General features: G+C 38.0%; 1 protein-coding gene across 1 annotated transcript; it reads right to left on the bottom strand.

Moving 5' to 3' along the window:
* Positions 1–2983: 2983 nt before the first annotated feature.
* Positions 2984–12903, bottom strand: lbh (LBH regulator of WNT signaling pathway). Its single transcript, XM_079473288.1, has 3 exons — positions 12727–12903; positions 6055–6157; positions 2984–4092 (listed from the first exon to the last, which is right to left on the bottom strand). Exons 2-3 carry the CDS (start codon positions 6130–6132, stop codon positions 3892–3894), a joined length of 279 nt encoding a protein of 92 aa, XP_079329414.1. The 5' UTR covers positions 6133–6157; positions 12727–12903; the 3' UTR covers positions 2984–3891.
* Positions 12904–14795: the final 1892 nt, after the last annotated feature.

Genomic DNA, 14795 nt, shown 5'->3' with positions numbered 1-14795 from the left:
AACCAACTTCATGACACAAGCCTCTGTTTGTTGACTTTTTATCATTTTTAATATAGTTTATGGCTTCACAATAGCCTACATTAGCCTACTTGCATTCAAACAGGGCTCGAATTTCACTGCGGGACTGCAAGATAATAAATATTGCAGAATAATCAGCAAGCTGACAAATATAACTATACTGTAGGATGTACAGTTGAAAACACAGAGCATCCGTGGGTTGCAGTAAAGTAAAATGCTGCATAGTTGGGGTCCCCACATGAATTTGCATAGGGCCCCTAAATCACTAAATCCGCCCCGTGTGCATGACGTCATTGCGCCGTATTTGCTTTTACTCTCTAAATGCTGTACTGTGCAGTATTTAAAAAAATTTGCACAACTAAACGCACAATAAAGCCATTCTCATTTACATATTTTCCATTTCTGTTTTCAGACATAAATGAATAAAACAGTAGGCTACGCGTCCTTCCCTCTGGGTAACAAACTTGACGAACTACATTCATGTTGCTATGCGCTTCTCCGTCAAAAGTTTGTTATCACCGCAACAGTGTTTGTGCGCGCCTCTGTCTGTGTGTGTGTGCGTGCGAGTGTGCGTGCTTTACAGATTCAGAAACAAAGAAGCATTTACTGCAACTGATGCACGTCAGGGGTCTGTGATTAGATGACGGTAAATCGTTCTCAAGTGTCGAACCCCCCTCAGACACAGAAAAGCCAGTGATGCTAATATTATTTATTCCTCGTATTGTTTGTAATGCAGTAAAACAAATCATGCAAACTTTTGAAAGAGAAGGTCTATCAAAATATTTTTTATCAGTTATGCGCAGCATGAAGAGGAAAAAGAACCAGTAGGCTCTCCGTGTTTATTTATTTAGTGTTTCTATTTAGTTATTTTATTTATTTCAGTGTATGCATTTCTATAATGTTTTTAAAATGCTTTGTTTATTGAAACGAAACTGTGCACGCGTTTCCATTAGCAGTAAAGTTTAAGATGATAAACATCAGAGATGAAGAGCAGGTGCTGTGTGCGGTGATGGCCTGTCGGCTACACTGTAACCTTTCTGTTGTTTAAACTTGGCGCCGTGATATGGGACTGTGATGCGGTCGGCAGACCTGGAACACCTTCATAAGAGTACATTAACTGAAAGTTAATGAATAACCATAGAACGTTTGTCAACCAATCAGATTGACGCATTTAACAGCCCCTTGGTATAATGCATAATAAACATAAAGACTTACAACTATAACTAACAAAAGTGAATGGTAAAGGAAAATAATTCAACGGACCAACCCTGATGCTGCCCGTGTGCGTGTGTGAGCGCGCGCACTTGAATGTTTTAGATTCTTTAGTTTTGCAAATTCCGGTATGAGAAACCATACTTCATACTTCAAACATAACTCATTAAATAACTTTGTTTGTGTTTATTTGTGTCACACAGGGTTAACAGGCAACGTTCAGGGAGTGAGAACCATCTGTATTTGTATTAACATTGTATGTCTGGAAGGAAGACTTCTTTGTTTGTATAATGTTCCAGTGCCAGCAGCCTAAAGGAATTAGAATTCTTTACATTCTTTAAGGTATTTTCATTACATGATTACAGAGTTTGTATATGAAGGGAAATTATTTATTCGAATGTTTTCAAATAAAATGTTAACACGCGCGCACCCACTACATAATGCTAAAATAATCACTTCTGTTAGATATAACACACATGGTGTGAGAGAGAGATAAATCCACAGCATGAGAAACAGCTAAAGCATTCAAAATTTCTGTATAGTAAAAAAAACATAAAAGATAAAAGGGAGAGAGACACGTTTAGAGGTGTGTCTGTGTGTTTGTGTGTGTGTGTGTGTGTGTCGGTGCATGCAGGGATAAATGTATGTATGGGTGTGAGTGTGTGTGTGTGTGTGTGTGTGTGTCGGTGCATGCAGGGATAAATGTATGTATGGGTGTGAGTGTGTGTGTGTGTGTGTGTGTGTGTCGGTGCATGCAGGGATAAATGTATGTATGGGTGTGAGTGTGTGTGTGTTAATGTCATCAGGGGCTGTGATAGCAGTTCCATCTCATTCTTTAAATTCTTTCCATTGGAAACTATTTTTCTTTGCCGCTCATCTGTCAACACAATCTGAATTACACACAGGCACCCCACCAATATGACTGACAACAGAACGGGAACACAGAATTCAATTGTTACGTCAGAGCCACCACATTAAACCTCCATCATCTCATTTTCTACATTTTCTAACAAAAAATAAATACATTCTGAAACTTTCAACAGATGATTTGTAGCTGTCACTCCAGAAACAACAGGAAGTGCAAGCAAAAACAGTTAAGAGGGCAAAATATCATCACAACATCCTTTCTCACTGGCAGATGATTGAAGAGAGAAAGCTTGTCCTTTCACAGAATTTATTTCTTTTTTTTTTATTAGGTCACCATAAAAGTAAAACATCCACAAGAGTTTCAAGAAAAAAAAGCGCTTAACACTAACATGACCTCAGCCTCTGCTGTCAGAGAGTAACTCATGTTCAGGGGAAGTTTGCTCAATTCAAGCTCGTCTAGGGAGACAGGAAGGCAACATGCGGTTAGCACGATACATTCAGTATGCATGCGTGCTCAAAACAGATACGAACATGTTTTGATGGAAGTCTTGCTGTTTAAAGGTTTTATGCTTCTTTAAGAGCAACGGTGGAAGAAAAGACACAGTTCTTCAAATCTGGTTTATTATCTCTGTGGGGACAGTCCATAGGCGTAATGGGTTTCATACTGTACAAACTGTATATTTTATCCTCGAAACCTAAAGATCATAAAAAAATTCTGTACAATTACAAGCTTTTTTGCCCATGGGGACCTCAATTCTGGTTCCCACGGTGTAACAAGTGCCCATGAGTTGCTGTGCATTCAGGTTTAGGTCCCCACCGGGATATAAAAACAAGGACAGGCACAGCTTTGTTTCCTTCGGAGTAAACAAAAAAGACCATTTTGAAATACATTTGAACATTTATTTTTTAACAATTAATTCAGAGAGAGAAAAAGTGGTGTGCATACAAACTAAAAATACAAGGTTCGCTTTCGTCCCTGAGCATTTAACAAATGACCTGAAAACAGCCATTGAACACAGAGCCGTACAAACATAATATTACACACGGCACGTGTGAACACACATCATTCACAATGGACTTATTGCAAAAGGGTCAATACACCATTCTGCTTTCAGAGTCTCTTATGTGTTAGTGAAGAGAAAGACGACATTTCCAGACTTTACAGACGGATAAATCAGACAACAAAGAGACTTGTGCTGTTGATGGTGCTACTCAAAACAAATGATGTTTTCTGTCATATTTACCACCACTGACCTGCTATCCATACCCAGAAAGAGACTGTAAGGACAGAAATGATATACAGTTAACTATATACAGTGAAATTCCTCCCTTACAATTTCTAATGATACTATATTGTGTATTTGTGTGTATTCTTTGGGAAACCCCAGAAATAAAATATAAACCCCTGTTTTACTTTAGTTCCCACAAAAACAACCGTTTGTCCCTCCTTCAAATGGCTCCACTGTCCTGTGCATGCCAACCATGGATATTCAGTAATACTCAAAAACGTTTCAAGCATTCTGCATTTTGAAAACACACGCACACATTAAGGTGAGAGGTCTTGCATTAAAACACTGACTGAAAACTATTTATAGTGAGTTCTGCCCCTGGCGTTTGAAAAGGCTCCCACAGACCTGTGGTTTAACATTATTTTTGTGTTTTTTCTCCTTTTATTATGTCAGTTTGCAATCTTAATTGTGCAACAAGTGATTAATCGAACCCGTTTGTGGCCATGCAAATAAGTGCGTGTATGTTTGTATGCATGTATTACAGACACTGTCAGTTCAATTGTCTCTAGTGGGGAGTCTCGTGCATTTGTCCCTTCTGGACTTTTTCATCAGGCTTCTCATCTTCCTCTTCGCTCACGATAAACTCCTCTGGAGGCCAGCGGAGCTCCCCGCTCTCCACCTCTCCCTCTGTTGCTTCTACTACAATGGACGGCAGCCGATCTTTCAATTTGCAGCAGCGTTCAAAGTCGGACGGGTCGGGAAAGATCTGTGAAGAGTAAAGACCAAAAACACATGTACATGAAGTGTAGTTGTCCTGTAGATAAAAACTGCTATCAAATGCATAAGATGTAAATGAACAGAGTCGGTTTTTCTGTAATGGATTAAGACAGAGTATTTTCTTCTTTCTTTCGTTTTTCTTGTGACTTGCACTTGTCCAAAAGGCCCATTCCATCTGTATTCTGGATGAAGCATTAGTGTATTTTTAGCTCAGTGTCTTTTAGTGACATACTGTACATGGGAAACCAATAGCAGAATCCAGGCAACAGGCCCAGTGGAAAAAACATTAGAATGTGTGTGTGTGTGTGTGTGTCTGTGAGAGCGAGAGAGAAAGAATGATGAGAAACAAAATCACATAAATAAAGAGTCAAGTTCTATGCCAGGCCCCTTCATGACCCTGAACCATCTACATAAAATCAGACCATGGGAATAATTATTTGATACTAAAGATAGATCAGGCTGTTCTAATACAGACCATAAACTCTTAACAACAGGTTTCTAGTCTCATTTTTCCCCACGGTTAGGTTGGTAACACTGGTGGCAACTCACTTTCTCAGTTGGTTGCACCCGTTTTTATAATAATCATAATGATCTTGACCAGACCATAATGAACTTCTTTCAAGTCATAAATTGGCTATAAAATCATCTGAGAGAAATATAACCCGTCAGTCTTTACAATCCTCATTTGTTGCCCTCTTTGCAAAAGTTTAAAATTTTGCCACTGGTCTTCATTTGCCAGACCTTATTTTTAAATAACAGTCACAATAATAAATAAATTCAATTGAATTAGCTCGCTCAAAACTCAAACGTAACTCAGGACTAAATTATTATACATGTACTTTACTACACATTGTCATAAATACACTTTAAACACTTGATCTTACAGTCTTGTTAAATGGTCAAGGCATACTTGTGTTCTGAGGTGTTTTGAGAGACTGATTTGATGGGTTCAGACAGTAAGTCTTGGGAGTTCAGTGTTTGACACGAGTTGTTTCAAGAAAATGATTCGGTTCAAATGAGTCATTTGGTCTCTAATCGGACATTGGTGGACATTGACGCACTTGTTTGTTTTTAACAACTGTTAGGACATTGCAAAAGATACAAGTTAACACGTAAAATCCTTCACTGGATAGGGTTTTTTCCTTTATGTCAGCGGCATGTGCGGAACACATGTTTTTGTGAACATTCACAACAGGTTGCAATTAAGGTAAAAAATATTCTCTGAATGATTCTGTCTTCAGACCTTGCCTTTGATAAACGTGTGAGAGACAGTTAAAAAAACCGAGGTGTTCGACTTCATTAAGCGCCGAGCAGAACAATCGGAATGTGACAATGTTTCCATCGGAGCGTTTTAAAAACATATGGATCGGTCTGTCCCGTGATGCCTTTATGACTTTCGGTCTGGGCAAAACCAAATGAAGTTTGGAGACAAAAGGAGCTATCTGCTTGCTCTTTCCTGCACTTATCATAAGCGTGTCATTCCCACGCATAAATCACAGTAAATGTTCAAATAAATCTTTGGCGGGCAACTCACACCAATGCGACCCTGTGAAAAGTATTTGCAACAATTTTAGTCACAGTCTAGAGCCCTGTAACAATAACATTAGAAAACAGCATGAACCAAAACAATCCACCATTTTAAAAAGCCTACTTCTGAAAAGTACGAGTATGTTTTTTAGAACATTGTAGACAAAAAGTAGTGGGTGAATGTATTCGACCCATGTTTTTGGGGTGTAAGAAGTACTTCGAATGAAAGACAATTTCATTAGGATTGTAAAATGTTAAATACAAACCCTATTTCTCTTATAAAGACTGTGGATGTTTCATGCGAAGATGCCAAAACATCCAAATTGTTTAATGCAGCTCTAGTTTGTCAAGTTTTAAGAGCAGAACAAACCATTTTGATATGACATTACAGCAATGACACCCAAAACGTTCAGTGTTACTATACCTGGAAGGTGAGATGGTCTTTCCCGGGACTAAGTCTCACGTCCTCCATTGATGCGTTGCTGATCATAACATCAGTCATATCACAGCGCGTTATAAACACTGGCCTGGAAAAGATATACAAAAGACAAATGACAAGTCAATGCAGGTGTATAAATAAACGGAAGATCAAAAGTTTTTCTTTTTATTCATGATCTGTGCCTCTTTTCAATGTGAAAGATGTTACAGCAGGGCTGAGTCCTTTCCCCCCTTAACCAACATCTGAAACATGTTGTATAACAGCTAACAGGCTAAAAACAGACGACATCATCAGGTTTATCCGTCACTGGATAATCCCCAAATCCCCCAACAAAAATCGATTGAATGAAAATGTCAAACCCTTGACCTCGTTTACATGCCTTCAATTTCAACAACGGTAACGCCTCATGCCGGGCTCCGTTTGCTTTGCAATCTGTATTTGTGTATTTGTGTGTGGGTCACAAACTGAAAGCGAGTCATAATGAAAGCTAGTTGTGGGTGTGTATGAAGCAGCATGTGCACATATAGACACCAGCAATGAAACTTTCCACTGGCTTCAGTTTCAGTAGAGATGCTGATCTGCTTTCTCCACTTCAGCTGTTCAGTGGATGAATCGTTCGGTTTTGTTTTGTTTTGTTCCTTAGGTAGAAAGTGATTTGGATTAAAACATTTTGTGTCACAGACACAGCGAATTCTTGTGCATTTCTACACCACAAATAAATAAACACATAAACATGGCACAATACCTTTTTGGATACAGTTTTATTTTTAAATTTAGGGTCGTCTCACAACCGGTTTCAAGTTCTCTAGTGCAGTTAGGTTAGTTATCACACACTAAAACGACACGTATTTACAGGGACACAATATTTGTGTTTCCTGGGACTGAAGTCATGGCCTTAGTATTGCTGACACACTTACATTTATGCATTTGGCAGATGCTTTTATCCAAAGCGACTTACATTGCATTATCCTATACATGTATACACAGGTATCTGCAATCCCCTGAGATCCAACACACAACCTTGAGCTGATAACACAATGCTCTTAGATACAGGAAAGCTGACACAGTGATCTACAAATAGTGTTACACAAACACAGAGCTCAATTGTAAAGAAAAAAACAGAAACAAACATTTGATTTTCCACAGTGTAATGAGCTTTGATTTTGACTTTAAAAGAAAGTGTGAATGCAACACAGAGTCTGCCCGAAATACAGTTCAGTAATTCCACATCAGAGATGAATGACACTGGCTGTCATTAGCAGCAGAATTTGGAAAACTAATGCATAATATGGTTCAACATTTGACTAACCCAAACCAAAGTCAATAATGTTGTCTTTAAATCAACCACAAAAAGCCAGTTCAAGCCTAAACTCCTCTGTACTGCATGGACGAGTGCACACTGTGTTGTTAACCTTTCAGGATAAATAACATTGTTGATTTATTCCTTATCTTTGTGAGCTGCTTTGCAATAAACACATCTGCTTAATTAGTATATGTAAATGCAAATTACAACCTTCATAATTGTCATAATGTGCCAGGCGGACCAAAACCAGGCTCAAGGTCATTATCAATTAAACAAAAGTAGATCTAATAAATCAGAATGACTTTATGGCACATCATTATATTGAAGACACACACAGCATGAACAGTAAACCAAGAATTATTATTAACGTGTTCAATTCAAAACACTAAAAAGGAATAAGAAAAGATGAAGTGCTTGATAAGATAAACCACATGGTAGATATAAAGATATGTCACAAATGTTGAGAGAGAGAAAGACAAGCACTCGCAGCCCAGACCTGTGCACACAATAAACATTCTTGCTAGTAATATCTCAGCCCGAGGAACGTATAAACATCCTGCTGAGAACATCGGCACAATACCACAAGGATCACAGAGAAGAGGAAATTAGGGTTTTCACATTTCAAACCCTTCCAAACTATTACTGGAAAAATAGTCCAGGCTAAAGAAGAAATGGAAAATTCCTGCAAAGCTACAGCACAAAGAAAAACACCAATGGTCCCCTCTTTGTCAAATCAATATAAACATTCAAAGTTCCATATCAACATGTGTTTAAACACCAATTGATTCTACTAATATACAAAGATAAAACACAAACAGAAAAGATCGTAAGAAATACTCTGACTGTTTATCAGTACTTCATTAGAAAAATGTGTCAGGATCAAACACCACTACCAAATATCAAGACAAAGTGACAGTAACTTAATAAAACTGTTGCTGCCTGTGCTATGATAAGTCTATTTATTAACTAGGCTTATTACACGGCGCTCTGGAATACTTAGTTCTGATTGGCCACTGGCGACATTCAAAGGGTTGTTCTTTTCAAATAAGAATTGCTCAAAACTAATAACACCCTGTGACCGGATGCTGCAAATCAATTTGACAGCCGCAGTTTAATATGACACACAAATTCATTACATCTGTGACATTTTATTTACAAATGATTAAACTAAATTGCGGGTTCATGGCTTTTAACCGCCGTGTCTTAACTTAAAACCGAAAGTAATTGCGTTTTCTTCGCGGAAGGTCTGCATTCATTAAAAATGAGCTAATAAAATATTTATAATCATTTTTTCATATTCAATAACTTACTTATGAGGTAAGAAGCCATGTAATTAGCGGGATAATGTACAAGCAGCCGACTGTGATCGTATCGGGGCTCATTTCTTGCTGTAACAACTGGCTGCCTGTACATTATCCCTTACATTTGGCAGTTCAAATCATACATAAATAATAATGTATGATACATTATACAGAATAGTACAGTGTTAAAGGCAGAGTGTGTCCGATCTTGCTTACATTTTATTGATATAGTGCTTTTCACAATGTGCATTGTTCCAAAGAAGCTTTACAGGAGAAAATAAGACAAATACAAAAAAAAGGTAAAACACAGCACAGTGCATGGTGTTTATGGAACAAGCAAGAACTGTTGTAGTAAAACATATCTAATAAATGCAGTGTCCTGGTGGTTTATTTTTTGCATATTTAGCATGAAGTGAATGCTTGGCTGAAAATATGTGTCTTTAATCTAGATTTAAATTGGACGAGTGTGTCTGATCCACCAATAGTATCGGGAAGGCTATTCCAGAGATAAGGTGGTACATAGGGCTGCACGATTAATCGAAAAGAAAAATTGCACAGGATTTGGCGGTTGGCTGCAATGTTTTATGCGCAGTTTGTCAGTGAAATACTGTTAAATGCAGCTGCATCCGAAAGCCAGAGGGCACTCTCGCACAGAAACTACAATGCTCCATAGAAGAAGTACCACACGTATAACAAGAAAATGCCATCTTACTATCATCATCTGGAATCTTTATATCATTGTTTTTAAAGTCTCCTCAGGTACATGTGCAGGTCGTATAATTAGAATATCATCAAAAAGTTGATTTATTTCACTAATTCCATTCAAAAATTGAAACTTGTATATTATATTCATTCATTACACACAGACTGATATATTTCAAATGTTTATTTCTTTTAATTTTGATGATTATAACTGACAACTACGGAAAATCCCAAATTCAGTATCTCAGAAAATTTGAATATTACTTAAGACCAATACAAAGAAAGAATTTTTTGAAATCTTGGCCAACTGAAAGTATGAACATTAAAAGTATAAGCATGTACCGCATTCAATACTTAGTTGGGGCTCCCTTTGCCTGAATAACTGCAGCAATGCGGCGTGGCATGGATATATATAAGTTTCACTTTTTGAATGGAATTAGTTTTATAAATCAACTTTTTGATGATATTCTTATTATATGACCAGCACCTGTATTTTTATAATAATAATAAAGTATATTTTTAATGATGATGATTTACGGATGTTGCTTTTTTTAATGGACATTTAATGTGACTGAAAAGCGCAGTGCTTTCAGATGGAACAGCATTTCCCACAGATCACAGAGCCGTGCTTCACGAACAAGCTGCATATAAAACATAATTGCAGCCTTTGCGATTTCACAATCACGATAGCCACTTCAAATTAATCACGATTTGAATGGGAGCTGCGATTTACCCTCCAGCCTGAGTGCTACGTATGAGAAAGCTCAACCCCCTTTGGTGGATTTAGATATTCTAGGTGTTATCAGAAGTCCTGAGTTTTGAGATCTTAGAGAGCGTGATGGGTTGTAGTGTGATAGAAGCTCTGTTAGGTAGGTAGGGGCTAAACCCTTTAAGGCTTTATAAGTGATTAAAAGAACTTTAAAGTCAATACGATACTTAATGTGTAGCCAGTGAAGGGTTGATAACATTGGGGTTATGTGATGGTATTTTCTGAACTAACTGTAGTTTGTTTATTGATGATGGAGGACAAACACTAAGTAGCGCATTACAGTAGTGAAGTCTTGAGGTCATAAATGCATGAATAAGCTTCTCCGCATCAGAACACATAGAATATTTCATCATTTGGCAACATTCCTAAGATGGAAGGAGGCTGTTTTTGTGTTTAAGTAATTATCAATATTAAATGATATGAAACATAAATGTTTTAGCTGTGTCACCTAACCCTACGCTGATGTCACAGGCAGCGTGCAGATTGTGAATAGTTTTTCTTTGCAGTACGGCGAAAAGATGTGCAATGGTCCAGTATTAAGTCCAAAACATTGTAACACAAAAAGCTTCTGGCAAGGTGAAGACAAATCTGTGTACTGCTTTTGTTGCCCTTATGTTGTCAACTGCAGACAGATGTAGCCAGATGTTCTGTTTATTTTGCAAGGTATTTAGTCTTTGCTTTCTATGACTGTTCCCAACAATAAGTGAGCCATTCCAAAAGTAATGCCCTAGATCAATGGCTCCAAACCTTTTAGATCAAGCACCACCTTTAATAAAGTTAGTTGTTCCAAGTACCAGTACCACCCAATGACAGACATAGGAAATCACATGACAACACTATGAATCTTTATCTTTACACCTCGTCCTACAATTCAAATGTAATATTATTAATAAAAACCCTTTTCTTTACCAGCTGTTTTCAAACTAAAGAAAGTGTTTTTTTCCAAGTTACTAGAAATTGTGAACACAAAACACTTTTCTGTAATGCTCTGTAAACAGGGCTCTGTAAATGAGTCTTACGGGGGACTTATTAACTTTGTGGGGACTTGCAGAAAAACCCTAAGCTTTTATTAAAGACAAACAATGCATAAGGAAGATAATATATACACATATACTTACACAAAATATATAACAAACAGAGACTCACATTTTACTGCAGCGGCTTTTGTCAATGCGGCGCATCAAAACTAAATCACAACGAGCGCTTCATTGATTTAACCTCAAGTAGATGCAGACGCATGTTGAATAAGCACTTTACAGCAATAACAACCGCTTTAAACTGCGGATCAAGTGCAGAAATACACGAGAAATGTCATTTTCACGCAGTTCATGAGACGAGTTAGACACACAAACACCGAACCTAACCCTTACATCCACCAATGAGAAATAAACAATCATTCATATAACTGTATTAAAATTGCACATAGGCTATATATGAGATGTATGCCTATTCCATATTTATCAATCATGAAATAAACAATGACATTTGTAAATGAACACATAGAGTTTTCTGTCAAGTAACGTACCAACGGGGTCTCTTCAAGTACCACTAGTGCACGTACCACAGTTTGAGAACCACTGCTGTAGATTGTTAGAAGATCACTAATAGATGAGGAGAATAGAAGAAGCACGAGCCAACAATTAAAACTGTAGCCATTCAAAACATAATGTGGTGGTTTCCCATACATGTTTTAAGACTAGACATAAATTGTAAGAGCTTCCTAACCTTAACAAAAAACACCTTTCACTTCACTGGCTAATCTAAAAATACATCAGTGCCATTGTGTTATGTTTCCTAATTTAACAAAGGGTTAGTCTTTAGGTAATCCAATCCCAGTCTGGGATATTACCCCTCACAGTTCTTTTGAAATAAAAAGTAAAAACACGTGAGCAACAAACCCTATGGTGTGTAAGCGCCTTGGGCCAAAATACTTCAGAAAGCACATGTGTATCAGCTTTTCTTTGGAATAATAGCAACCAAAACATAGCCATAATGAATACAGGAATATAAATTAGCCTATTACCATAGACAGACAGATAGATAAAAGACCTTTACATCAAATGTTAATGAAATATATACATTAATGTATTTGGCAGTCAAACTGACTCAGTTTTGGGTGAACTAACCCTTCATTGGGACAAATACTAAACGATGAATTTCATTCACGAACATTAAAAGTTACATTTAATACATTTTACAAAACTTAATATAGAAGTCTTTAGAAGCTAACTCAGTTGTGTTATCAGCACCAAAAACATGAAAATATAATCAGAGAGGTTCATTTGTGTCAGTGCTAACACGAAACGCAAAGTTCACATCAGGAGGATATAAAGCTCAGAAGAAAGCAGACGAAGAGTTCTCGTGCGTGCGTGCGCGTGCGTGCGTGTGCGCTCAAACTGATGAGTATTTAAAAAGATTGTCAGGAGAATTTACACGTATCCTCCCGACCCGATGATGTGTGAATCACACCGAGACCTCCATGTATGAAATCAGAACTGCTGTATGTGTAGTTTGACCCAAACTAGTTTCAAGTCAAAAAAGAAGAAAGAAACGCGCATGCCGATTGTGTTGTTCATCTTTACCTTCAGGAATGCCGGCAGAAAGATCGCGTGTATCCACAAGAAGCTCATGTCGTCCATCCGTCGCCGTGTAATATCTGCTTCTGCTCGTGCTCAGCTCGGTAAAGATAGCAGAGCTCGTGCTCGTGCTCGTGCTCGTGCTCGTGCTCGTGCTCGTGCTCGTGCTCGTGCTCGTGCCCGCCTCGGATGGTGGAGTTAAAGTACTGAAGCTGCCATCTAACGAAAACCAACCCCTATTCAATAACACGAGACACATGTACATACCAGTGGTGTGCGGTGGACTTAAAAAATGAGGAGGCAGATTTCTATCCATGTCATTTTTGTTAATCTCTGCACTATTAACAAGTGCGTTTGTCAGAAAACCAGTGTCATTTCAGTGTTTATGTATGAAAAATTCCTTTTAATTACTACAAGTTCATTACAGTATGTACTTCTGATTTTTTTATTTTCCCTGCTTTGGGAAAAGGTACATCAACACCACCTTTATCTTCTTCTGGAACATTTGGGATTTTCCTATATAAGAATAACATCATTACCAATACCATCAATTTAATTATTAGCAGTCCCAGAAATACTCAAAGCATTTAAGAGATCAAATCAAATAGATGTGACTTACTTTAGCCTTGCTGCTATCCTGAGCAAGCCTGATCACAAGCAAACGTTTTTGAACAAATCTGAACCACGTAATATTCTGTCAACAATCGATAACTCCTCTGCCTCCGCCATCTCCGACACAAATCCTAAACTCCGATTAATACAACTAATAAAACAATTTAATTAACGTTCAATCTAATTTAGCGCCCGCAGTTTAAAATGAATGACGAAGACGAGCAGGAAGGCGGGATCTCGCTGATGAGTTAATCCAATCATAGCCCGTTGGAGGCATTGCCTCCTCTCACGTGACTTTTCTCCATTCTTTTCAATTACCCCCACTCAAACTCACGGCACGCTTTAGGGGGTATATGTAAAGTCAATGAGCTTAGAGGAGGCAAGAGAAACGCTGTCTCCCTTTGGAATTCATTCGAGCGGGGGCGCTGTTTCACACTGTTGTACACGCTGATTTCTCTCATATTTAACTCAACACGTTATATCCGTTGTCCTATTCTATTTCTGAACTGTTAGTAATATTCTCATTCGATTATTTTCGAGGGGGAGGGGAGACACTGCCTCCCTTGCCTCCTCGGAGGAAACGCCCCTGGTACATACCTCTTCCTGTAAAATAGAAAGTAGATTTAGTACTTCCAGAGAGCGCCATCTTACATCTACTCACCTACATTACAATCTCCTCCATTAACGCAACACAACACTGGTGTGCACATCTCTAGCTATGTAAAAACGTGAATTTAGTCAAATGTCTTTGCTTAAGGCTAAAATACTCGACAATAATTTGCTCAGATTTCCATCTGGACTTGTTGCATAAAGTCTGTGTCAGTCTGCAGATTTGATCAGTTAGTGTGTTTCTATCTGAAGTCTGCAAGTGTGTGATGTCTAGTTTATAAACAATCTGTTCAGATATTAGAAGTCTTGAAGTTTTTTTTGCACCTTCGTTTGCTTGTTTGGGGTTGCTGAGGTTTAATGGTACCGATGGTGTTGCCATGTTGTCAAAAACTCTGCTGGCATAGGCCTACTGCTTGTGTAAATTCAACAAAAGTTCGATGTTATTTATTTCTACATGTTGGGTAAGTAGGTTACAAGGTTTCTACTGGTCTGTTAAAGTCTTGTAGGTAAGGTCAGTTTGTACAGGTCTTTTGAGCAGCTGGGGATGTTTCTACAGTGCTGTTAATGTCTTGTGGATAAGGCCAGTGTTGATCTTTATTTGAATAAGCCTGCCATCCAATCCACTTGTTAAGCCTCACGTCACTCACCACCATGTATGTAATTTCATACTATTTCCGGGTCCAACTGCTATCAGATGCCATAGGAAAATAACCAAAAAAATTATAATACTGACAAACCCCTTATTCCATCCTTTATCTCCACAACGAAATCACAAATGTCCACATGCGATTCACCGCGCTTTACAAATTTAGAATTGTTATAATTCTCGGCTATGCTATCCGGTTCGTCAGGCA

Source organism: Barbatula barbatula, assembly GCF_947034865.1.
Source record: "Barbatula barbatula genome assembly, chromosome: 14".
Classification (NCBI taxonomy): domain Eukaryota; kingdom Metazoa; phylum Chordata; class Actinopteri; order Cypriniformes; family Nemacheilidae; genus Barbatula; species Barbatula barbatula.
The sequence above is the reverse complement of the archived record's forward strand: the minus strand, read 5'-3'. Positions and strand labels throughout refer to the sequence as shown.